The 22,923-nt window shown below is 52.4% G+C and overlaps 2 protein-coding genes across 8 annotated transcripts in view; one reads left to right on the top strand and one right to left on the bottom strand.

The window, feature by feature from the left end:
• The window catches only part of Rnf123 (ring finger protein 123), a 30,752-nt gene extending 13,176 nt beyond the window's left edge, over positions 1 to 17,576 (bottom strand). Inside the window, exons 1-26 of one of the 5 annotated variants that reach the window (XM_023706005.1) lie at positions 17,418 to 17,576; positions 15,431 to 15,675; positions 15,067 to 15,151; positions 12,651 to 12,730; positions 12,234 to 12,328; positions 11,592 to 11,646; positions 11,405 to 11,490; positions 11,034 to 11,120; positions 10,745 to 10,812; positions 10,461 to 10,586; positions 9,955 to 10,069; positions 9,774 to 9,878; positions 9,214 to 9,339; positions 9,038 to 9,130; positions 8,893 to 8,966; positions 7,883 to 8,000; positions 7,689 to 7,788; positions 7,473 to 7,534; positions 7,132 to 7,203; positions 6,833 to 6,953; positions 6,594 to 6,695; positions 5,419 to 5,525; positions 4,998 to 5,196; positions 4,551 to 4,696; positions 4,270 to 4,353; positions 3,377 to 3,484 (exon numbers count right to left, since the gene is read on the bottom strand). In XM_023706005.1, the coding sequence (XP_023561773.1) occupies positions 3,377 to 3,484; positions 4,270 to 4,353; positions 4,551 to 4,696; positions 4,998 to 5,196; positions 5,419 to 5,525; positions 6,594 to 6,695; positions 6,833 to 6,953; positions 7,132 to 7,203; positions 7,473 to 7,534; positions 7,689 to 7,788; positions 7,883 to 8,000; positions 8,893 to 8,966; positions 9,038 to 9,130; positions 9,214 to 9,339; positions 9,774 to 9,878; positions 9,955 to 10,069; positions 10,461 to 10,586; positions 10,745 to 10,812; positions 11,034 to 11,120; positions 11,405 to 11,490; positions 11,592 to 11,646; positions 12,234 to 12,328; positions 12,651 to 12,730; positions 15,067 to 15,151; positions 15,431 to 15,512 (2,496 nt within the window). In that variant the 5' untranslated portion in view covers positions 15,513 to 15,675; positions 17,418 to 17,576. Of the gene's footprint in view, positions 1 to 3,376; positions 3,485 to 4,269; positions 4,354 to 4,550; positions 4,697 to 4,997; positions 5,197 to 5,418; positions 5,526 to 6,593; positions 6,696 to 6,832; positions 6,954 to 7,131; positions 7,204 to 7,472; positions 7,535 to 7,688; positions 7,789 to 7,882; positions 8,001 to 8,892; positions 8,967 to 9,037; positions 9,131 to 9,213; positions 9,340 to 9,773; positions 9,879 to 9,954; positions 10,070 to 10,460; positions 10,587 to 10,744; positions 10,813 to 11,033; positions 11,121 to 11,404; positions 11,491 to 11,591; positions 11,647 to 12,233; positions 12,329 to 12,650; positions 12,731 to 15,066; positions 15,152 to 15,430; positions 15,676 to 16,641; positions 16,929 to 16,948; positions 16,968 to 17,008; positions 17,076 to 17,417 lie in introns of those variants that run through there. The other 4 variants (XM_004625104.2, XM_023706008.1, XM_023706006.1 and 1 more) reach the window with 4 other exon arrangements.
• Positions 17,577 to 17,907: 331 nt separating this feature from the next.
• Mst1 (macrophage stimulating 1) lies at positions 17,908 to 22,817 on the top strand. Of its 3 annotated transcripts, none has more exons than XM_023706051.1 (18): positions 17,908 to 18,016; positions 18,589 to 18,733; positions 18,818 to 18,930; positions 19,012 to 19,126; positions 19,358 to 19,494; positions 19,573 to 19,689; positions 19,797 to 19,928; positions 20,103 to 20,268; positions 20,435 to 20,499; positions 20,602 to 20,704; positions 20,783 to 20,919; positions 21,006 to 21,038; positions 21,122 to 21,242; positions 21,382 to 21,459; positions 21,590 to 21,736; positions 21,817 to 21,923; positions 22,024 to 22,163; positions 22,285 to 22,817. In XM_023706051.1, exons 1-18 carry the CDS (start codon positions 17,923 to 17,925, stop codon positions 22,444 to 22,446), a joined length of 2,112 nt encoding a protein of 703 aa, XP_023561819.1. In that variant the 5' UTR covers positions 17,908 to 17,922; the 3' UTR covers positions 22,447 to 22,817. The 3 variants fall into 3 exon arrangements, with proteins under 3 accessions (XP_023561819.1, XP_023561816.1, XP_004625159.1); XM_023706048.1 differs by having other exon boundaries at positions 20,369 to 20,499; XM_004625102.2 differs by having other exon boundaries at positions 19,573 to 19,693; positions 19,810 to 19,928; positions 20,369 to 20,499.
• The last annotated feature ends 106 nt before the right edge of the window (positions 22,818 to 22,923 follow it).

The following is a 22,923-nucleotide window of genomic DNA, read 5'->3' as shown; positions in this document are numbered from 1 at the left end:
AATAATAATAATAATAATAATAATAATAATAATAATAATAATCTGGGAGGGCCAGACGAATAGCTCAGCAGATTAAAGCACCTGCAAGCAGGCACAGGGGCTGAGGGTTCAATCCCCACGTCTGCTGTGCTGGCCCTGTCCCCAGGGCACGCTGAGATGGCAATTGACACTGGGCGTGGTGCTGTGGGCCTGTAATCCCAGCTCTTGGGAGGATGTAAACAGGTAGATTACTACAAATCTGATCTAGTAGTAAGACCCTGAACACTCTGGAGACCCTTCCCTAAAAATTAAAAAAAAAAAGGACATAATCTGCATCAAAGGAGAATCAGGAGTGAAAAGGCAACCAGAATACAGAAAGAGCTGCAAATCATACACCTGATCAGGGGTCAAGATCCAGAATATACAGAACAGCCCTCCCACTCAACCACAAAAGCCCAGTTCAAAAATGAACAAATGTCAGCTATTTTCCACAAATGATGTGCAGATGATAATAAACACATGAAAATGTGCTCATCACTGTCTGCCATGAGAGATGCGTAAAACCAAACTACAGTGAGTTAGTTATTTCTACAGCTCCTCAGGATAAACAAGTATTAGTGAAGATGTGGAGAAAGTGGAACACATACCCTGCTGGTGGGGGGTATAATAGCGCAACTTTCCTGGGAACAGTAAGGCAACTCCTCTTAAAATCAAATAGAAAACGAGGGGCTGGAGAGATGGCTCAGTGGTCTAAAGCGCCTACTTGGAACAAGCTTAGCAAAGCACAGGGACCGCGGTTCGATCCCCCAGCACCACATGCCAGCCAGCCCCACCCCCTGGTGAGCTGAGCTGGCCACACACACACACACACACACACACAAAATAATAATAATAATAATAAATAAATGTTAAGAAAAAACAGTCTCATTGCTGTTTATCAATAAAACTTTGAAAAAAAAATAGAAAACGACATGTAGTAATCCACTTCTCAGGGGCCTGCCCATTAGCTCAGATGTTTAACTGCCTGCCAATGCTAATGCAGTCAGGAGTAGGATACCACAGTTCAATCCCCAGGTCCACCTGCTTTACCAGTCCTGCCCTTCAGGCAGCCTGAGTCACCAAAAAAAAAAAAAAAAAAAAAAGAAAAGAAAAGAAAAAGTAATCCACTTCTGGGATTACTGAAAGAACCAAAAGCAGAGTGCCCAAAAGAGTCTTTTTATGTTTACAGCTTGTCATTCATAATAGCTAAACTGTGGGACCAACCAACCCAACTGCCCATCCACATATGAATGGATAAACAAATTATGAGGTGTAAATATATAGAGATAAACACTATCCCCCCACCGCTTTTTTGTCTTTTTTTTTTTTTTTGCAGAACCGGGGATTGAACTCAGGTCCTTGCACTTGCCAGGGAAGTGCTTATTCCACTGAGAAATCTCCCCGGCCCCACTATTGCCCCTTAAAAAGAAAGGCCATTCTGATATAAACTACAGTATTATATAAACTACAGTATGAACCTTGAAAACATTGAGGTTAGGCTGGTTAGGTTAAGAGAAATAAGTCACATATTGTGTGATTTCAATCCTATGTGATCCCTCAATCAAATTCAGAGACAGGAAACAGAAGAGTGGTTGCTGGGGTGAAATGCAGGAAGGAGGTCTAGGGAGTTACGTTTCATGGGTACAAGGTATCTGTTTTGCAGTATGAAGGTTCTGGAGATGTACAATATTGTGAATATACTTGACACTTAATCTCAGCACTCAGGAGGCTGAGGCAGGAGAGCTTGAGGCCAGCCTGGGCTATGCAGTGAGTTCAGAGACAGCCTAGTCAAACCCTGTCTTAAGACAGAACGAAACACTTCCTCTCCCCAAAAAGACTAACATGTCTACATATAGGAGATGTAGCTTAGTGTAGGGCACTTGCCTCTTATGTATGAGACCCCAAGGCTATGGTTTTGATCCCCAAGGCACTAAGATGGTTTTATATATGACATTTTTTTTTTTAATAGTCTCCTTGTAGCCCATGTTGGCCTTGAATTCACAGTGATCTTCCTATCTCAGTTTCCCAGAGTGCTGAGATTACAGGCATGTACTATCACCCCTGGTTCAAAATGGTACTTCAAAAAAACCTTTTTTTTAAACAATGTATTATTATTATTATTATTATTGGGGTTTTTTTGGCGGTACCAGGGATTGAACTCAGACCCTTGTGCTTGCCAGGGAAGCACTTATTCCACTGAGCCACCTCCCTGGACCCCCATGCAATGTATTATTGTAACTGTCTTACTAACCTGTTTTGAAACTATCTTATTGCTACTTCTTTCTCAATAAAATTATTTAAAAAATTATTTTTGAGACTGGATTTCACTATATTTTTCAGGCTAGGTCTCTACCTGCCTCAGTCTTCTAAGTAGCTGGGACTGCAAGCACATGGAACTGTTCTTGGCTAAAGATGGTAAATTTCATGTCATACATATTTTATCCCAATTAAAAAAAAAAAAAAAGGAAGCATGATGGGAAAGCAAGGGTCCTAAGAAGACAGTGTAGGAGAAGGTGACCAGTTTGCCTGGAGAGGTGGGCAGGTATGAAATTCAAAGTCACCCCACTGGGCGTGGTGGGACAGGTCTGTAATCCCAGCACTTGGGAGGCTGAAAAACAGGAAGGATCACTAAGAGTTCGATCTGTGGAGTGAGACCCTGTAGACCCTGTACTAAATGCATTAAAAAAAAAAAAAAGACAAAGTCACCCCAATGTGATCATCTTCCTGGGGCTGGAGGAAAGGACACCTGTGACTGACAGTGGAAGAAGTGTGTGAGAGGTGGAGGAGACTTAACTCTGGGCAAAGAACTACCAGGAGAAACATCCAATAGAGATGACAAGTGGTGATGGTGATGGCTGTGAACACATAGAGCGTGCCAGGGCACCACCCCTGGAGGGTATGCATGAGATGGAAGAGAAAATGTGCTGGGAGGGCTGGGGCCTGGGTTCAGATTTCTGTCCCAGCCCGAGTATCTATCTGCCCCTGTGCCCCCACCAGCCAAGTGTCCTGGCAGGTCAGAGGCTTGTCTTTCTGGCTCCTGGATGTCTGCCAGTGTCCAGGAAGGCACTTGGCACACTACAGCCTCTGGGGTCATGTCACGGAAGAATGAGCAAAAAGGAGGTTGGGCAAGAAGCAGGCTAGCAGCTTCTTGGGTGAGGCGATTCAGCTGGAGCCATGTGGCAAAGGTGAGGCTTAGGTAGAGGAGGGGTTAAGGACAGAGGAAGGGCAGGGTGGAAGGACAGGCAAGGAGGGACAAACCGAATTGGGAAGGGGCATTAGGGTCCTGGCCCAACCTGCCCAACCCATGGACTGCTAAGGCTGGGAAGGACAAGCACTAGCTAGGGCCACACTCACTCACCTGGGAGTAGACAGTGGCATGGACCCAGGCAAGACGGCGGCTCAGGTGATCCAGCTTTTCTGAGAAAACTTTCTGGCTCTTGGTCAACTCTGCAAGGATATCCTTCCTCTGCCACCCAAGGGGAAAGAAGGACAATCAAGAAGTGGACCCACACCCAGATGGCTACCAGGCAGCCTGGTCAGAGCTCAACAAGAGCCTAGAAAAGTAAAGGGTTCCAGTCAAAAAACTTTTTGGGCTAGAGTTATAGCTCAGTGGCACAAGCACCTGCCTGGCAAGAGTAAGGTCTGGAGTTCAATTTTCTGTACCTCCGAACAAACAAAAAAACCTCTCTTGCTTCTGAGCATCTGGCAACCCTAAGTGAACCCTAGAAGAGGGCCATGGACCACTCAGGTATGGAATTGAGGCCCAGATGAGGGGTTCATGAGCTCCTGTGCAGAGCACCTCCAAGACTTTGCAGCTTTATTAGCTAGCCAGGCTTCAGGGCACTGGCGACAGCGGGGGCAGGGAGGCCTGCCAGGGAAGCCTGGTTTGGACCAGGAAAGCTCCAGCAGAGGCGTTTCTAAGAGGTAGGGAGGGAGGCCTGCTTCCTGCTGACTCTGCAAGTGGCCAAGGAAGCACTCAGGACGGATCCATAATTGATGAGGAGAGAGGGTATGCATTAGCACTTAGTGGGTGGGAGCAGGGCACCTTGCCACAGGCTGCAGCCGGTCGATGGGGCTCAGGTTATACAAGGTCTCTCTGAGGGTTGCAGCCTCACCACTACTGTGGTGAGGAGGGCAACCAGGAGAACTGGGGGTGGGGCCAACCCAGAACCAGGGGCTGAGTAACACTGCAAGCTGCCCTGGCAACATCCTGACATCCCAACACCCACCTGCCTATAACCCCAGCCTTACCCGCTTGGGGCACCTGCGGATCTTGTCTTCTGTGTCCCTCAGAGCCATCGCATACTCATTGACATCATCAGATACACCCACCATCTAGAGCATTGGATGCCACATGACTAGGTGTCTTCGCATCAGCCCAGACCCCAACCTTTGGCCCAGGGCAGACTCCTCCCACAAAAGAAAACTGCATGAGCCCAAGCAGCAGCAGAAGCCAGCATCCCTGTGCCACATGCCAGACAACACCCTGCGGGACAGCCCTCCCCAGTGCATGCAGGCCATAGGCACAAGACCTTGCCCAGTTGCTGGTGAACGCTGAGGTTGTACATCATGATGGCCCCGTCTAGGACTTCCAGCAGTGAGTTCTCAGTGAGGGGCTGCTCAGGCTCCTCTGGGGGCCGCCCCAGCAGCAGGCCTTCACTCCAATGGCTGCCCTCAACTGGGGAGTGGGGAAGGCCAAGGTCAGGCTAGGCCCCCTGGCCCCCGTAAGCCTGGCAACCTGGATGGGCTTTACAGTCGGAAAGGGAGCCCTTTCTCCCCTTCCTTGTTGTGGAGGGAACTGCAGGGGAAATGGGCAGAAGCGGGGTTGGGTACAGGGAAGACACTGCAGCACCAGGACCTATTTTGGTAGCACTGACTTCCTGCCTTCAGACTGTGCTTCCGGCACTGATAGGACTCTGCTAGGCCACAGGGCAGGGTAGAGATGGGTACTTTTGACCTTGCCCAAGGTGGGCACCTACTGTCCTCACGAGTCCTCTGTTCCACGCTCAGCGTTCGAACCTTCACTTTCTCCGAGGTGCTCAGAGGCCGCCGTGGGGTCATGAGGCTCACAGCTGCTGTGCTGAGGAAGCGGTTGGCTCGGCCCAGGGTTGGTGAACTAAGCCAGCCTGGCCGGGGCAGGGGTAATGCCCCTCCCAAGGCCAGGGCTTGCATGGGGCGCTGCAGTAGAGAGGAGGTCAGAGGCAACTCAGCTCCCCACACCCAGGCCCACTGGGGTTCCTTTGATCCTCTGGGGAGGGGAAAGACTGGTTCAGACTTCACCCCAGTGAGGGAACCTGCCTGGTGAGAAGGCCAATGCCCACATGGAGGGGAGATGGGCCTAAGCACTACCCCTGCCCACATGACAAAGGAGAAGCCCTAGGTGCGGCCCCTTGCCTGCACCTGGGCTGTAGCCGGAGCTGGCTCCTCATCTTCATCTAGGTCATCCATGGTGGCTGCTTGCAGCTCCAGTGGATCAATTACAATGTTGGCTTTGGCAGCAAGGTCATCTGGAGGAATGGAAGGACAGGGCCCCACTTTCCACTGTGCCTGGCCCCAAGCTAGTGTTCTCCCTATACCTCGAGAGCCCTGTTCTAGCAACAAGGAGGAGGAGCAGGAAGCAGTGCCCACTCTTTGTCCCATTCTTGTTTTCCATGACCTCTGCTCTCTAGGGCTTTTCCTACTATACAACTGCTCCACAAATCCAGGTTCATGCTGGTCCCTGGGCCTCTGCTGCACTCTGGCCTGAGGAGCTGAGCCACATCCCAGGCTTCCTCCTGCCTCTACACTCACAACTGAGAACCATGCCTGCCTCTAACCCATGCCGTGCTGTTAGTTGCTGGGGGTGTGCCTCAGGCACACTCCATCCAAATGTGAAACTGTCACCTCAGTCTCCTCCACAGTCCCTTTTTTTCCCTAATGGTATCCTATCTATGCAGCCTCTGGTAGGACTGAGGTTATGATATACACCCTTACTCTCCACTGCCTGGTCAGCTGGCTTCCCTATTCCTTTCTCACCCACACTGAAGTGTCTAGAGGGGGCTTCTCATGACACAGACCCCAACTTCACTATCCTGCCTTGTCTGGGCCTTGCAAACCATCTCTGGGATGGTCCATTCCTGTTCTGTGGCCTGCCACGTCCCACACACCCCACCCTCCACCATTCCCAGCCTCACATTTGACTCCCAGCACACCAGCTACACACATACTATCCCCCATCCACAGGTGGTGTCTGGCATCTGTGCCCTTTGCACACTGTGCTCTCAGCCCTCTGCATAGAGGCAATCTGTGATGAGCCCTGAAGGCAGCTCAGGCAGCAGCTGCACATGCCCACCTCACCAAGACCCCACAGTTCCCCATCTGATTTCCAGTGCACTTCCTGCCTTCCTCCAGGGTGGGTGTTAAGGGGAATTGACAAAGGCAGCCTGGCTGATCAGCAGCTCCCTGTCTGAGCAGGTGGAAGGCCAGGGTGCCCTCTAGTGGGTGTAGGACAGATTGCACTCATAGGAGAGCAGAGGCTGAGCCTAAGGGACAGGGACCTGCTCACAGGACCTGCTCACAGTCGAGGAGATTCCCACCTTTGAGGGTCTTTCGAAGGTGTGAGAGAAGGCCTCCAAGGCGCTGAAGGTCGAAGTAGTCCACTTTGCCATTATAGAAGACCTGGGGCGGGATGTAAGCCTCTGCGAGTCAGAGGCCAGGCCAGTCATATTGCAGCCGTGGAACCTTGCCTGAGCCCTCTGCTCAGGTAGACCACTAGGGCCCCTGCCTCAGCATTCTGGGACAATACTTGGGCAGTTCTGTGGCCAGGTCCACTCACCATCGCTGAAGGAAGCTCGGGGGTTGGAAGCCTTGTACTCATCCCAATAGTAGCGCAGGGCAGAGATGAGCCGGTGTAAGAAGCAGACCATGTACTCAGGGGGGCAGAGCATGGGCATATTCTGTGAGCACAGGGCACAGAGCATGCCTGAGTGCTGTCCCAGAGCCCAGCCCACTTCTCAGGCAAAGCCCTGCTGCAAGATCAAGGTGATAGGCAGCAGAGGAGGGCGAGGCAGGGATAGTACAGGTTAGAAGATCTCATAAGACAGGCAACAGTGGCTTACCCCAGAGGTCACCTACCCCCCGGCCACTTGCATTCTCTTGCAGAAACTTCCGGAACTTGGTCAGGAAGATGTACCTAGAAGCTTCACCCTTCAAGGAAAAGATAATAATGGTTGTTGTTGGTTTTTTTTTGGTGGAATCGGGGTTTTGAACTCAGGTCCTTGTGCTTGCCAGGCAAGCACTTATTCTACCGAGCCATTTCCCTGGTCCCATAATGATGGTTTGAGGTGAGCTCAAAACCCTAGCACACCGGGGGCCTTCTATGGGAACCTGAGCCAGCCCCTGCTGTCTCAGTCTTAGGGCTCAGTACCACACCCCTGTGTGTCAGGGACACTCACTGGCATCTCAGAGACACTTACGCCGTTGTCATCTTTATTGTCCAATAGCAGCTTCAGAATCTGGACCTGTAGTTCTTCCACCACTGGGGGGAGGGGGCAGATGGCACTTAGGCTCCCAGAGGTGGGAAAGAGACAGAGGCTGGGGTCAGACTTCTACCATCAGGGATCCCTAAGTCCAACTCATGTATGGCCACTACCAAGCACCCTAAATACAATCATACAGAGGCAGGGGCCAACCTTCAATGCGCTTCTTGAGCCTCTGGCAGCCTCGCTCATAGGCTCGCCGGCGGAGCCGCTCCTCCCCGGTCTCCTCCTTCACCTCCTTACTCTCTTTGCCCTAGGCAAGGGCGGGGCAGAGAAGACAACAGGTCATCTAGAGCTTCCCAGCCCTAGAAAGGCACAAGAGCCTTTCTGCCACTCAGCCAGTTTACCTCCCTGCTGGAGCGGTGGGGCCACCACGTGGTAGGAATGAGCTCCTGCAGCCCGGCCTCCTCCACACGCAGGGGGCTCTTGATGTAAAAGAAGATGACAGACCGGAGCACATCGAAGCTAGCGGACGTCAAGGCATAGCTCGGCTCTCCACAGCACAGCCTATGCATCCTCCTGAGTCCTCCCTGGAAAGCCCACCCTCAGGTTCCCCTGCCTACCACTAGGTGCCCATCTCCTCTGACCAGACCCTTGAGAAAAAGCTCTGACTGTGAAGCCCACACATAACAGCTTCTCACAGGGACAGAGGATGGCGGCACAGCTGCGGAGGAAGCCTAAGCTAGGCTCTCCTACCTCTTAGTCATCTCCCCACTGTCCATTACTGGAAATTGAACCCAGGGTGTTTGGTACTGAGCTAAATCTCCAGTCCTTTATATTTTCAGACAGAGTCTTTCTAAGTCACTAAGTGATTCAGGCTGAACTCAAACTTGCAATCTTCCTGCCTCACTCTCAAAGTACCAGGATTACAGGTGTGCACCATCATGCCTGGGTTCATTTATTTTATTTTATTTTATTTTATTGTGTGTGTGTATGGTACTGGGGATTGAACTCAGGACCTTGCACTTACCAGGCAAGCGCTTATTCTACTGAGCTATCTCCCCGGTCCATCATTTAGCTCTTAATAATGTGGGGAAGCAAGAAGAGCTGTGTCCTTTGAAATCTTGCAGGAACATGTACAAAATGCAAGCCTCTGGCCAAAGAGGGCAGGGACTAGGGACTGTTGCTACACCTCCAGCAGCCACACTCTGTAATGATCTGTGAAGTCCTGCTCTGGCTGGCTGAGCACCCACCGCCCTCTGCTCCACTTTCCCTGTTCTGTAAAGAAGGTGCAGGGAGGGCTGGGTCCAGAGCCAGGGACTCAGCTCTGGTCCTTCTGAGTTTTCCTGGGGACCCCTGGCTTCTGCTGACTTCGGGGCATTACATGACTGGGTAGCCAGGAAAAAGAAGAGGATACAGGACGTTGCTAAGCAGAAATTTTCGGGACTTCTCATGCCTCAGGATGGAGATAGTGAGCCTCAGATAATGGATCTGTGGAAAGCAGGTACTCAGAATGGACAGATAGGGCTTAAGGGACCCAGGGCAGGGACAGGCACGCGCACCTGCAGGCTCAGGTCTGGGACGATTGGCGAAAACCGGTATAAGCGCAGCAAAGACATCATCAACTGCTTGAGGCAATCCTGTACCTCATAGTCCTGGGGAGAGATGCTACAGCAACCATTCGGGGCTTTTCCCAGGCCCTCCTCATACCTCCCCCAGCCGAGGTCAGGAGGCTCACCTCCATGAAGAGCCAGAAGAGGTCCAAGATCTGGTGCACCATGGACTGTGCCTGTGTAGGTGTGCCCTTCTCCACAATGCCCAGCAGGAAGCTTATGAGCACAGCCTCCACCAGGTACACCTTGTGCTGCACCGAGAACAGGCACTGTGAGATGGGAGCCTGTTCTGCTTAGGGTACCTTGCCCTGATACAGGCTGAAGCTATACTGAAGTCTGGCCTCAGCACAGCTCTGAGCCGTCCAGCAACCCCAGCACACAGATGAGCCCTCTGGTGTCTGTGAGACAAGAAAGGCCACTACCCCACAGACACTCTTGGGCTTTGCATCTGCAGTTTCTTAGCTGTGCCATCATCACCCTTCAGCCTTCTTTCTAAAACATTCCCAGATGCACTCAACCTCCCCGGGGTGCTGTCCTTGAGGTCTGAAGGTTCTGTTGCAGGGAGCCCCTGCCAGGTGATGGCATTGGGCCTGATGCACCTGCGCTCCCCTGTCCCAAGCACAGGTGTGCCTTGCATGGGCACATCTACCACAGGCTATCCTTGCCCTCTTAGGCATCCCCTCACCAGCAGTGGTGCAAAGCGATGGAAGATGTGTGTCAGAGTGAGGAGGATAGTAGGCTGCCCTTGCAGCTGCCACTCAGAGCTTTCCTTTTCCACCAGCCGACCTTCCTGTGCAAGGGGGAGATGATGAGGAGGAGGAAAGATGGGGAAAGACCCAAGTCACCCATTCCAGACCCTGGCTCACCACAGGGTCCAGCTCCACACTGAGCACTGCCCGGAAACAGCCCAACAATCTCTGGGCCCGCACCAGGTCAGGACCAGGTGGGTCCTGCAGAGGCCGGAAGCCTGTCATTGGGTAGGTGCCACAGGTTAAGGTAAAAACAGTTGACCTGAGGTTTGGACACACCCTCCCTCTCACTGAGAGAAAGGGGGACCCAGGTTTTAGAGCAGACCAGGGAAGCCTGGTTTGCATCAACATTTGCTCATTCAGTCTCTTCGGGGCAAAAATTCTCTAGCCACTTCCTGTTCTGCATGTGCTCAATGGATACAATGATGGAACCCACCTGCAAGGCCTTTGTCCTCAGATCCCTAAGTCACACTCTAGTCACTTACCCTTTGTGGCAGCCAGGGCTTACTAGTCCTACAGTCCTACCAGGGAAGGGAATCCTAGACTTTCTATGGTGTTCCTGGGGTACACAGCCCCTCACCCTAAATTCCAAACCCCCCACTGACATCATCCCAAAATGATATCGCAGAGGACGGCTGCCAAAGTTGAAGGCCACAGACTCCTTGAAAGACAGGCTGATGGCTGGGAAGTAGGCCATGCCCTGGCCCTTGGACAGGTTCTCAAAGGCAGTGCCCAGCGACACACCGTTCCTAGAGGAGAAGGGGAAGCCTATGAATCAGTGCCAGGAAAAATGTTACTGTCTACCTGCAGGCTACCAAACAGCCTGGTCTCTGTACAGGGACCAGGAAATGGGGCAGTCAGAGAAGGCTCCCGAGGCCAGGCCTGTGGCTAGAGCTGGAAGACTCACAGGCAGAAGGAGAGAGTACCAGCGTCCAGGTCAATCAGGCAGCTCACAATGTCCCCCGCTGCCCATGCCTGCCATGAAACAAGGCCTTCAGGTACAATGAAACATAGTAGCTTACCCATTCTACAACCCTAACAGCACTCCCAAAAGTATCCAGGTGACATCGGTCACCAAAGGAGAGGACCTGAGTGCCTGTCCTTGCCCTGTTGTTTAGTCTTTCATGGCTGCCTGATGGCTCCACATAAGCTGTGGGGATGGATGGGGTGATGACCCACAGAGGCTTGGCCCTCACCTTGCCATAATTGGTTGTAGTCACATTCCACTTGCGTACCCGGTTCCCATCATAGGCATACGAGTTGGGTGTGTCTCCAACCCCTTCCTAGGGAGGAAGTGTCTGTGAGGTCTGGGGCAGCCAGAGAGGGCAGGCCAGCGCCCAGCAGTCACCGAGCTTGGACCCTCACTGCTCTAGACAAGGGGGCTATGTTCTTGAGGGGAAAAATGAGAGGGATTGTAAGTGAGGTACCCTAGAGTAGAGTGGGGTGTTGTCTCTCTGCGGTGTGTGTTCCCAGGTAAGATCTTTAGCAGGTCTGGGGACCAGCAGAACCCTAATGATGCTTTGGTGGGAGGTCTCCCTGGGAGGGGCCCCCCTTTCCGTTGGGGTACCTCCTGATTAAAGCGGCAGCTGATGGTACACCAACCAATCTGCATGAGTCCCTGGGAGGAGATGAGCACTTCATAAAGCCACTTCCCTGGAAAGAGTGAGATTAGGGGCAAAAAGACTGCCTTTTACCTCAGGCCTAGGCCTTAGGCCTCCTCTAACCTTTCTGGGCCTAGTGGGGGGCAGGCTCACCTTTATATACACATGTGGTGGAGCGGATAGTCCCAAAGTTGCTGTGTCCAATCACCTGGGGGAAGAAAAGGAGTGGTGACCTTCATCCCAGACACACAGACCCCAGCACCAGCCTAGCCAGTCCAGGTCACATTATCCTGTTGTACTCAACACTGCACTGTGACTGAATGAGATGGGAGGGCTATGCCTGTGTTAGGAGGTTTTGGGCCAGAGGCATCACAGGACAGGACCAGGGCTTTGTTGCAAAGGCTTGAGGCTCAGGCTATATCAAAGCTTAAGGCCATGTCAGGTGGGTTTAAGAGCTGACAGCACTGGGCTGGTGAGATGGCTCAGTGGTCTGAAGCACCTACTTAGAACAGGCTTGGCAAAGCACAGGGACTGCGGTTCAATCCCCCAGCACCACATGCCAGCCAGCCCTGCTGCCTGGTGGGCTGAGCTGGCCACGCACACACACACAAATAAATAAATTTTAAAAAAAAGAGCTGACAGCACAAGGGTCTGGGGCCATGTCAGGATGTACTTATGGCTTCAGCCCCATTGGGATGAGCGGGATGAGCAGGGCCTGAATAAGCTGGATGTCAGAAGGACCCTGGAGTTGGGCCCAAGAGGGCTGTGCAGGGCCCAAAGCCTTCCTGCACTTACCTCCAGGAGGTCATCATCCACCAGAAGAAGCCCCTCAAAGCCTCCTGTATGGTCTAGTACTACCGTGGATGGCCCAAGCCGCCCTTCAACCTGTCCTGGGAAGGGAAAAGATAGAGGGTGAGGCAGGGCAGGGGTCTATAAAACTCTCCAGTCATGGTGGCACATGCCTGTAATCCCAGCACCTGGGAGGCTGAGGCAGAATGCCATCACCCTGAGTTGGCACCAGCCAACTGGCTGCATAGTGAGTTCAGCCTGAATTACAGAGCAAAACTATTAAAAAAAGAAGAAGAAGTAGAAGAAGAAGAAGAAGAAGAAGAAGAAGAAGAAGAAGAAGAAGAGGAGGAGGAGGAGGAAAAAAGACATATAGGATACTCTGAATTCCATATCCCCTCACCAACTACCAAGGGTGCCACCTACCCTGGCTTTCTTCATCTTCACTGTCCACCTGAAGCAGCTGGTCCAGACGTTCTGGCAGGTTCTGGAAGTTCAGCAATTTCCTGGGGAGAGTGAGAGGCTACCAGGGGCCCACAAGCCTTTGATATCAGCCAGATGATACCAAACCCTTCTCTTACTCTTTCCTCAGTTTCCAAGGATAGCTGCCTAGACTCCATAAAAATGACTGTCATGCTGGGAGTCAGGAACTGGGATGAGGCACTAAACTAAAAATTATAACCAGCCCAATTTGGTGCCTTGGAACTGTTACAAAAAAAAAAAAAAAAAAAAAGAAGTCTTCCCTAACTCGTAGTTCTCTTATCTGTAAAAAGAGAACAACAACTATGTCAGATATGCTATGAAGATTCCAAGGAATAATACATACTCTATGCCCCCTACTTTCAAAGGCAGTCGAGTTGATGATGGCTGGGAAAAGTAGGGCAGGAGGAAGGCCAGTCCCTGAGGTGGCCAATACCAAGCCCACCTAGGTTAGCTCTTGACCCTTGTGGCTCCTCTGGGAACAGACTTTCAGTGTTGAAATAGGCATGCCCTAGCAGTAAGAAGGGCTCAGTCTTGGGCTGCTCACTGGCTCTGTCTTGTACCCTCAGCTGGCCAGCAGAGCACACATGACTTTCCTGTCCAAAGAGCCTGGGAAATCTGTCTGGATGACTACCTCCTCAGCATGCATGCCCAGAGTAGAAAGGGCACTGTCTTATGCAGGCCAGTCCTGTCCTGAGCTCAGTGCTAAGAATAGTAGGCAGTGGGGTGGTGGCAACCAGCAGGACTCAGGAGGGCAGAAGTTTGATACCTATCTGGATCCAGCCCATCACTGCCAGCAGCTGCTCTTCCACCTTTAATCTCAGCGTCCACCCCCACTCATCTACCTGAAAAGTAGTCCGTGGAAGGGGATGCAGGTGAGTCAAAGCACCAACTCCCACAAGCTGACTATAGTAAAGCTTGGGGACCACATGTCCCCCTGCTATGAGTCACACTGACCCTGAATTGAGAGGTCCAAAGAGCCATCTCTATTCCTGCTGAGCCCAAGGTAGAGGGCAGCCATGCAATGGGAAGCTGAAGTCAACCACATATCCAAACAACCCAATGAATCCTCAAAAGTAGTTCTTGCAGGTCTCTGCTTGGGAGGGCCACTCTCACGTTCATGCCTTTCCTTAAGCACAATGTCACAGAGCTGTGGAAAGAATGCTAGAGACAGCCTCCACTAAATGCCTGCAGCACTGCCCATTTTGCCAACCCTAGAACCTGTCTACCCTTTCTAGATTTTCAAGGTTCTAGCCTAGGGCATTTCATCTCTATAACTGATGGCCTTGCCATGTGTTTTCCCTCCTGGCAGCCACAGCACTAGCAGCAGTAGGACCATCTCTGGTATCACATGAGGTAGGGATCAAGTAGCCCTGGGAACAGGCCAGGACTGGGGTTGGGGTGAGGGCAGAGAGTAGCGTTCTACAAATAAGAACCTTCTAACTACCATGGCCACTTAAACACAACAGGCAATGCCACTGCTCTAACTCTAAAAAGGTGCCCACCAAAATCAATATAGAATGTAAAAATAATTCATGGAATGTTTGATGATAAAAATATGATTCAAACGTCTATAAACTTTTAGAAGGAAAGGATATGTTTATTACCTCGATGGCAATGGTTTGTTAAAATTTAAATTAAAAACTCTGGATTCACTCAGCTTATTAAATGTGAATTATAGCTCATAAAACTTTTTAAGGAAAACACTCCAGGTAACAATTTGTTTTCAGCATTCTATACAGCATACCCCAAACTATATACATTGTAACATAAAGAAACTAGAAAAGAAGCACACTCAAATATCCATGTTACAGTAATAAGATGACAGGTACTTCTATTTCAGTTTCCAGTAAAGTATAAATTTAATTTTCAGACTAAATTTGAATGTATTAAACTTGCAAGGAAAAAGTCCTGGTGGACTTTGTACTTTACAAGTTCAAGAAGAGGTTACAGGGCCAGGGAGATGGCTCAGTAGAATAAGTGCTTTCCTGGCAAGCACAAGGGCCTGAGTTCAATCCCCGGTTCCGCCAAAAAACGAAAAAAACAGCGGCCTAAGAAGAGGTTACAGGGGCTAGGGTAGGGCTGAAGTGTGGACAGACACACAGGGATAGATGCTGATGTAGAGGCCAGGTGCTACGCAAGCACTACATTGGCACCCCTCTCTGACCACATCCTCAGGAGGATCTAGAACTGCTGGAGAGAGGAACAAGTGAGAATCCAGTGGCAAACTCTCTGGCCACAGGTCTCTCAACAAGAAGCAGAGTGAGAGCACAACCCAAGCCAGGCTGCCCCTCCCCACAACTGCACCTTTTAGCCTCAGTGTCACCCAGCAGTGCAGGAAAGGCTACCCATTGATTCATACCTGCTGGTGGCTGCAGGAGGCACATGGTCAGGAGAGGAAAAGATGCGATGCAAGTAGTCATTCAGCAGCTTCTCATGGACAATGCCTGGGCCACAGGTCAGAAGAGAGAAAAGGAGCATGTGTTCAGCACCACTCCGCTCCCGCTAGTCCCAAAGACCACTGGTTCTCGGCCAGCCACAAAGGTAAGAAGAGCGGCCACGTTGGGTGCAGAGCTCCACGGTTACTAATGGAGAAGAGCTGGCTCACAGGAACAAGGGGTGCTAACGGACCTGAAGCTCATCAGGTCTAGGATTTTGCTCCATTTGTCCCTTCCTTCTCCTTCCCCCAAAACAAGGAGCATCCTCCCTGCCCTGAGAGTCCTTACCTGTAACTCTGGATTTCTCAGCATCTGAGGTCAGCTTATAGCTCTTTCTGGAGAAAGACATGCCTGCCCCCTTGGATGCCATACTTCATCTCTCATGGGCAGCTGATGGTTCTGGAGGCAGGGCCAGATGCAAAGCCTATCTACTCACAGCCAGCCAAGGGCCCTATCACTTGACCTCAGTCCTTTGATGACAGGAAGACTGGGAGCAGGTGAGGCCAGAAGCATGTGCACACATGCACATCAACCTACAACAGGAGAAACAGGAGCTCCTAGCTTCCTACACAGGGAGAATTGCTGGAGTCTGAGGCCATGTGGCTGGGATCACAACTTGTTCCACATGGTATTTCAGGGCCCAGCCCACGGCCCACAGAGACAGCAGGTACCGATTATATGTTTGCAGAACCATAACCAAATGTCTCTGTTCCAAGAAAACCGAATTAAAATTCCAAAGTGAGGTGGCCTAGACCCAAGTCCATGTATTCCTTTTGTAAGCCACTCTGGACCCAGTTTATGTTAAGAGAGAATCCTATAGTGCATTTCATCAAGTACAAAACATCACTAATGTGGCCATCTCCAGCTGCAAGTCCCACTTATTCCCCCAAGGCTGACTATGTCCCTCGGCTCCAAGTTCCCCCCTTCTTGTCCACAGTCTTGCCTATTTTTCTTGCTCCAACTTCCCACCTCATCCAGGTACCACCCTTGCCCAACCCTCACAGCAGAGTCCACTCATCACCCCACCGCTATCTGTCCCCCAAGTAATATGTTGCTGCAGCAGTTCAACAACTTGCACGAAGTCCCTGGTGCTGGCCTCACCGATCTGGAGCTGTATGGTCAACACAGTACCTAGCGGCCACATGTGCGTATTAAAATTCAAATCAAAGTTTAGAAAACAAAAAATCCAATTTCTCAATTACATTAACCACATTTTAAGAGTTCCGTAGCCACATGTGGCTGGCCTGGATTGGACTCATCCAACCATCAGAAAATTCTGAGTGACTGTCCGGATGACAGCCCCCAGCACAGCCTCGGACGGCATTCTCCTCAAGGCACTCTTATCTCAGCCCAAAGAGGTCCTTGCCGTCTGCACCACGCCTGCCTCGGTGAGGCGACTCCCGCGCCCTGCCGCCCATCGCCAGCCTTCCGTAGGCGTTCGCGCGCGGTGCCCCTCATAACAGCGCACTTTTAGGACGGATGAGCGCCGTCATTCAAACGTTCTGGAAGCAAATTTTCCTTCCAGACGTGTAGTCTCAAGTGTCAGATGTTGAACCTTCGGACGAGAGGCGGAACTTGTTCCTGTCTGGGGGCTCCCTGTCACTGCGACCCTACCCAGCCCTGCCGGGGGATCCAGGCTTGGAACCGAATCGATTCCACTTCGGGAGTCCAAGGACGCCGAGGGCAGCGCACGGCTCCCCCAAGTCGCCCCCTCCTGGCCCCGAACTCCGGAGGACCTGTCAGGCCGGCTCCTGCCCCGCGTCCCGCACCACATGGGCCGTGACCACCCAGCGCGGACGCTCTCACCCTAGCCTGATCTGGGCCTCGAAGGCAGCCACCCTCGGAGCTCTGCAGCCCCTCACTCACCCCAGCCGCGGCCGCCGCGACTAGCGCACAACATCCGCCCAGCCTCACAGCTACGGCGCCCGTTCAGGGCCAAACCACCCGCCCGCTCGCGCGCCGCGCCTCCTTCCGTGCGCGCGCACGCACTGGTCCGCTCCTACCAGGGGCCGAGGGAACCCTAGGCAAGACCTCCTGCCGAGTTTTTTCCCCTCGTTTTGGGGCAGAGGGCTCAACTGCTTCAGAAATCCCGCCTGCAGAGAAATGGTGACCAAAATCCATGTCCTAACTGGGATCCTGAGGATACCTGTGTCAACTCAAAACCCTAAGGCCTGGCCCTGTGTGTGGCCTACGAGGTCTGAAAGGCCACTCCCACCGAGGTCCCTGCTATCCTCACCCCTACTCTTTTTTAGTCCCAATGGGTGGCCTCACTTACCTTCACTGTAATGAGACCAGTAGGCAGTGAGCCTCCGTGGTGGCCTCTGCTGCCAAGGGCGTGAGCTGACCTGCCTACAGCTGGTCCCAACTGATAAGGCAGGAATAGGGGGAAGGCCACATTGAGGCTCAACCAGGTGATACTCTTTACAGGAAGAAAATGAAGCTTAGAGAAGTTTAATACCACCATCCAGGGGCTGGCACCCAGGCCTCTGGCAACTCCAACGTCCATGAGTCCTGTAGTGAGTCTTCACACAACACACCAGAGTACCTCATGGGTCCCCACTAAACCTTCCTAACTCCAGTCTGTTCGACAGAAAAGCCTCTCAGGGCTGTAGCTATATTGAAGTGAGGGTCCTTGTACTGGATCCAAGGGCTGGGGCCTGGCTCCACCCAGCTTCTGCCACATTCTGTCAGGTCAAGGGCTTACAGACCTGGAGGGGGGGGGTGTGTGTGTGGAGCCAGAGTCACCCAATCCTGCGGGGACAGGTTTCACAACTTCCCGGATGGGGCTGTGGTGGGTCACAGTGCAGTCTCCAGCTAAGAGAATGGGGTGGCTTCTACTCTTGCTGCTTCTGACACCATTCTTGGAGGCCCTTGGTGAGTACTGTTCTGATTCCCACCGGTCTTCAGGAGGGGTTTCTCTATGCCCATGCTGTTATTGTCAGGAGCTCACTTTCCCACTGGGCAGAGAGCAGTGGCCTTGGCTTTTTGAGCAGAGCTGGGAAGCTCTGGGAAAACGTGTATATGGCTTGCTCAGCACAGATGCATATGCACAAGAAGGGACTCCTGAACCTAATCTAGCATATGTTTCACGCAGGCAGAAGCCCAGATTTGGAGTCAGAATGCCTAGGCTGGGTCCCTTTCTGGTTGTTGCAATGGGCTGAGCCTAAGCATTCTCATTTGAGCAATGAGACAGGGCAAGCAAGGAGCATCACCGAAGCTCGCATGGAACATGTGTTAGATCTAAGCGCAGTACTGGGCTCACTAAGCAGAGGTACTAGTGATTACTACCATATCTGGGCCTATTTCCTGCACTCCATGCAGGAGTCTAGGGGTGACTCTTGAAAGCACACACACGTCCCATCCGGGAGGTCTGCTATCTGATGCCCAAAATGAACAAAGTACAGGATATGTCGATACACATGCACTGACATGTGCCTACACCACAGGGCAGCGCTCACCACTGAATGACTTTGAAGTGCTTCGGGGTACAGAGCTGCAGCATTTGCTACACGGAGTAGCTGGGTCTTTGCAGAAGGATATGGTAGATGCTGAAGAGTGTGCTAAGCGCTGTGGGCCCCTCCTGGACTGTCGGTGAGTGGCTGGCCAAGTGGCATAGACATGTCTGGAGGAAAGGGAATCTGAAACTTGGATAACCCTGTGCCTTTTTCTCCCCAGTGCCTTTCACTACAACATGAGCAGCCTTAGCTGCCAGCTGCTGCCATGGACCCAGAACTCGCCTCATACAAGGCTACTGCATTCTGTGGGCTGTGATCTCTTCCAAAAGAAAGGCAAGTAGCTGCCAGGAAGAGTGAGGTGGGGACAGAGTTTGGGCCTTCCGGTCCTGTTCACCTTTCCTCTCTTGCTTGTAGACTATGTTCGGACATGCATTATGGACAAAGGGGTCAGGTACCGGGGTACTGTGGCCAAGACAGTAGGTGGTCTGCTCTGCCAAAGCTGGACTCACAGGTTCCCCAATGACCACAAGTGAGACACATCTTCCCTTTTATTTCTTTTTGTCTTTTTGAGACAGGGTCTCGCCATGCAGTTCAGACTAGCCTGGAGCTCACTTTGTACCCCAAGCTGGCCTTGCACTCATCCTCCTGCCTCAGCCTCCCAAGTATTGGGATTATAGACATGAGCCACCATGCCCAGCTTGTCCCTTTATTTCTGCCAGATTTCTCCCAGCACGTGCTGTAGTGATGTTCTCTTCCTCAGATATAAACCCACACTCCAGAATGGCCTGGAAGAAAACTTCTGCCGCAATCCTGATGGAGACCCCAGAGGTCCTTGGTGCTACACGACAGACCCTACAGTGCGCTTCCAGAGCTGTGGCATCAAGTCCTGCAGGGAGGGTAAGTGGTGCAGGGTGCACTGAGCCTGGGGGGACAGGCGCTCTCTCTTCCAGAAATGCCCTGGCCTTGTATCTCCAGCTGCCTGTGTTTGGTGCAATGGTGAGGATTATCGCGGTTCAGTGGACCACACAGAGTCCGGACGCGAGTGCCAGCGCTGGGACCTGCAGCACCCACATGTACACCCCTTTAAGCCTGGCAAGTATGTGCTTAGGAGGCAGACTAGAGGCACTACCAGATCTATCAAGGTGTATAAAAAACAACTGTAAGGGGCTGGAGTTCCAGGGTCTTATTCAGGCTTAAAGTACTGTCCCCTAGGTTTCCAGACAAAGATCTGAACAATAACTACTGCCGGAATCCTGATGGCTCTGAGAGGCCCTGGTGCTATACCACAGACCCAAAGCTCAAGCGTGAATTCTGCAGTCTCCCCAGCTGCGGTGAGCCTCTGGTCCAGAGCCTAGGAGGGTAACTGGGGAGCCAAGGGGTATGGCTGGGCTGGGTGAGGCCCAGGGGGGTGGGAGTGAGGGTGGAAAGCAAAAACTGAAGAGTACCAGACACCCAGGAATCAGATTTTAGCTTCTTGGGGTCCAACCTGGCTTGGTTTGCCCCAGGGTCTGAGGTGCAAACACACCAAGATGCCACTTTTCACTGCTTCCGTGGGAAGGGTGAAGGCTACCGTGGAGTCGCCAACACCACTTCTGCAGGTGTGCCCTGCCAGCGCTGGGACTCACAGAGCCCACACCAGCACAACTTCCGGCCGGAGAAATACACTTGCAAGTAAGCACAGGGCAGTTGCTGGCAGGTGGCTTGAGATGGGACCAGGCGGGGCTAGAGGACCTTTGTGATCCCACTGGTTGAGCAAGCAAGTGCCTGACAGGGACCTCCGGGAAAACTTCTGCCGGAACCCTGATGGCTCAGAGGCCCCGTGGTGCTTTACATCAAGGCCTGGTATGCGTGTGGCCTTCTGCTACCAGATCCCGCGCTGCACTGACGATGTTCAGACAGTGGGTAAGGCTGGCTCAAGGGGTGCTATGCCTAGGCTGGAAATGCCTGACGGCAGGGTGTAGGGGCCTTGGATGATGGTCACTTGTGCCCACCTTCCCACCACAGATTGCTACCATGGCTCAGGGGAGCAGTATCGCGGTTCTGTCAACAAGACCCGCATGGGTGTCCCATGCCAGCGCTGGTCTGCTGAAATCCCACACAAGCCACGGTGAGTATATGGGCTCCAGACTAGGCCTCCTGACTGGGCAACACAGATTGGCCTGACATGGTCCTGTATCCCACCTAGATTCACACCCACCTCTGCCCCACATGCTCAACTGAAGGAAAACTTCTGCCGGAACCCAGATGGGGATAGCCATGGGCCATGGTGCTACACTACTGACCCAGGGATCTCCTTCGACTACTGTGCCCTGCATCGCTGCAGTAAGAACCAGAGACATTTTCCCCATCCCTAACTCGGCCCCACCTCCAAAGACTGGTTCTCAAACTGGTTGAACTTGGCCTTTCAGATGATCCACCAGTGTCCATCCTGGACCCGCCAGGTACATACTTGCGCCAGGAGTAGGGGGAGCCCTTCTGTCCAGACATCCATCCAAGGAGTTGCAGCCATCTGCCCATCCCCCAGACCAGGTGCAGTTTGAGAAATGTGGCAAGAGGGTGAACAGGCCTGACCAGTGGCTCTCCAAGCTACGCATAGTGGGAGGCCATCCTGGGAACTCACCCTGGACAGTCAGCTTACACAACAGGTGAGGCACAAGTAGCTGTGTCTTCTCTGATGCCAGTGGGAATGGGGACCTGCCCTGATCCCAGAGGTCCTAACTAGAAAACGGCAGGTCTTGTATGTGTTTCAGGACTCACTATTCCTTCTAATGCTCACTCCTCCAGGCAAGGCCAGCATTTCTGCAGTGGGTCCCTAGTGAAAGAGCAGTGGGTACTGACAGCCCGACAATGTTTCTCATCCTGGTAAGCCTCCCTTGGGTTTGGGGATATAGTCCCACCTGTCATGTCTGTCCTCCTGTCAGCCACTTTCCCGCGCAAGTGGGTTATGGGGCAGGAGACTGAGAGTTGAGAACGAGCAGAGTTTCTTTTCCAGCCGTGCGCCTCTCACAGGATATGAGGTGTGGCTGGGTACACTACTTCAGAACCCACAGCCTGGGGAGCCAGGCCTGCAGCACGTCCAAGTGGCACAGATGTTCTGTGGGCCCTCGGATTCCCAGCTTGTCCTCCTCAAGCTGGAGAGGTATGTGGACAAGGTGAAATGGGTGTGAGGAGGGGCCGAGTTTGTGGACCCAAGTCCTGAGTACCTCTTTCCTGCTAAAGACCAGTAACCCTGAACCAGCGTGTGGCCCTGATCTGCCTGCCCCCTGAGCGCTATGTGGTGCCTCCAGCAACCATGTGTGAGATTGCAGGCTGGGGTGAGACCAACGGTAAGGGTCTCGTGGATGGGCATGGGCTGCTGCAGGCCAGGAGGCCCAGCCCTGGATCATGCCCAAGGGCCTATCCCTTTCCTCATTCCCCACACGCTAGGTACAAGACATGACAGGATCCTAAACGTGGCCTTGCTGAATGTCATCTCCAATCAGGAGTGTAATATCAAGCACCGAGGACGTGTACGAGAGACTGAGATGTGCACCAGGGGACTGATGGCTCCTGTAGGAGCCTGTGAGGTCAGCAGCAGGGCTTCTGAGCAGCCCAGGGAGGCTGTGGGTGGCTGGAAATGTATGATGTCATTACCAAAAAGGTTAGTCACTGCCACAGCCAAAGATCCTCATGACTCCTACCTGCCAGGGAGACTACGGAGGCCCACTTGCCTGCTTTACCCATGACTGCTGGGTCCTGGAAGGAATTATAATCCCCAACCGAGTGTGTGCACGGCCTGGATGGCCAGCCATCTTCCTGCGTGTCTCTGTGTTTGTGGACTGGATTCACAAGGTCATCCAACTGGGCTAGGCCTGGCCTTGATCCCTTGCCTTGAAGAGGACAAAAATTCTGGTCAGATGTAAAGTTACTTTCTTCTTTATACCTGTGCAGACTGTTCCTTAGCCTGTTTTTAGGCAGAGTTGGTTCTTTGCTAGAACCTGAAGGCCTTGAGCATGCCTTCGGTTGATCTTACCCTGAAACTACTTTTGCCTGTAGGTGCTGTGGAAGGGCAGGGGCTCGCTCATCTCCCAGAGGCACTCTTGGGAGTAGAAGGTGATGTAGGGCAGTTTCTCCCTGAAGGGAAAGCAGCAAAGCAGCTACACAGTTTAGTGCACAATCCTTGTTGGCCAAGATAGGCAGCCTGAACTTCTCTCCGGCCCTTCTACTGACAGTAGAGGCAGGTTATGTCCTTATGGCTATGACATCCAGGGCCTAGGGTCTCTGAAACATCAGGGTGGGAGCTGATGGCATGGCTGGATGGCATGGTACAAAGTACCAGCATAAACC

The sequence above is a fragment of the Octodon degus genome, unplaced genomic scaffold, assembly GCF_000260255.1.
Source record: "Octodon degus isolate 3935 unplaced genomic scaffold, OctDeg1.0 scaffold00008, whole genome shotgun sequence".
Classification (NCBI taxonomy): Eukaryota; Metazoa; Chordata; class Mammalia; order Rodentia; family Octodontidae; genus Octodon; species Octodon degus.
The sequence above is the reverse complement of the archived record's forward strand: the minus strand, read 5'-3'. Positions and strand labels throughout refer to the sequence as shown.

Excerpts from the sequence above, each read along its gene's own strand:
- Mst1 (XM_023706048.1), top strand. The coding sequence starts at position 17,923 with ATGGGGCTGTGGTGGGTCACAGTGCAGTCTCCAGCTAAGAGAATGGGG. Across the intron at positions 18,017-18,588 it reads ACCATTCTTGGAGGCCCTTG|GGCAGCGCTCACCACTGAAT; the intron begins GTGAGTACTGTT and ends CCTACACCACAG. Across the intron at positions 20,269-20,368 it reads CCGGAGAAATACACTTGCAA|GGACCTCCGGGAAAACTTCT; the intron begins GTAAGCACAGGG and ends AGTGCCTGACAG.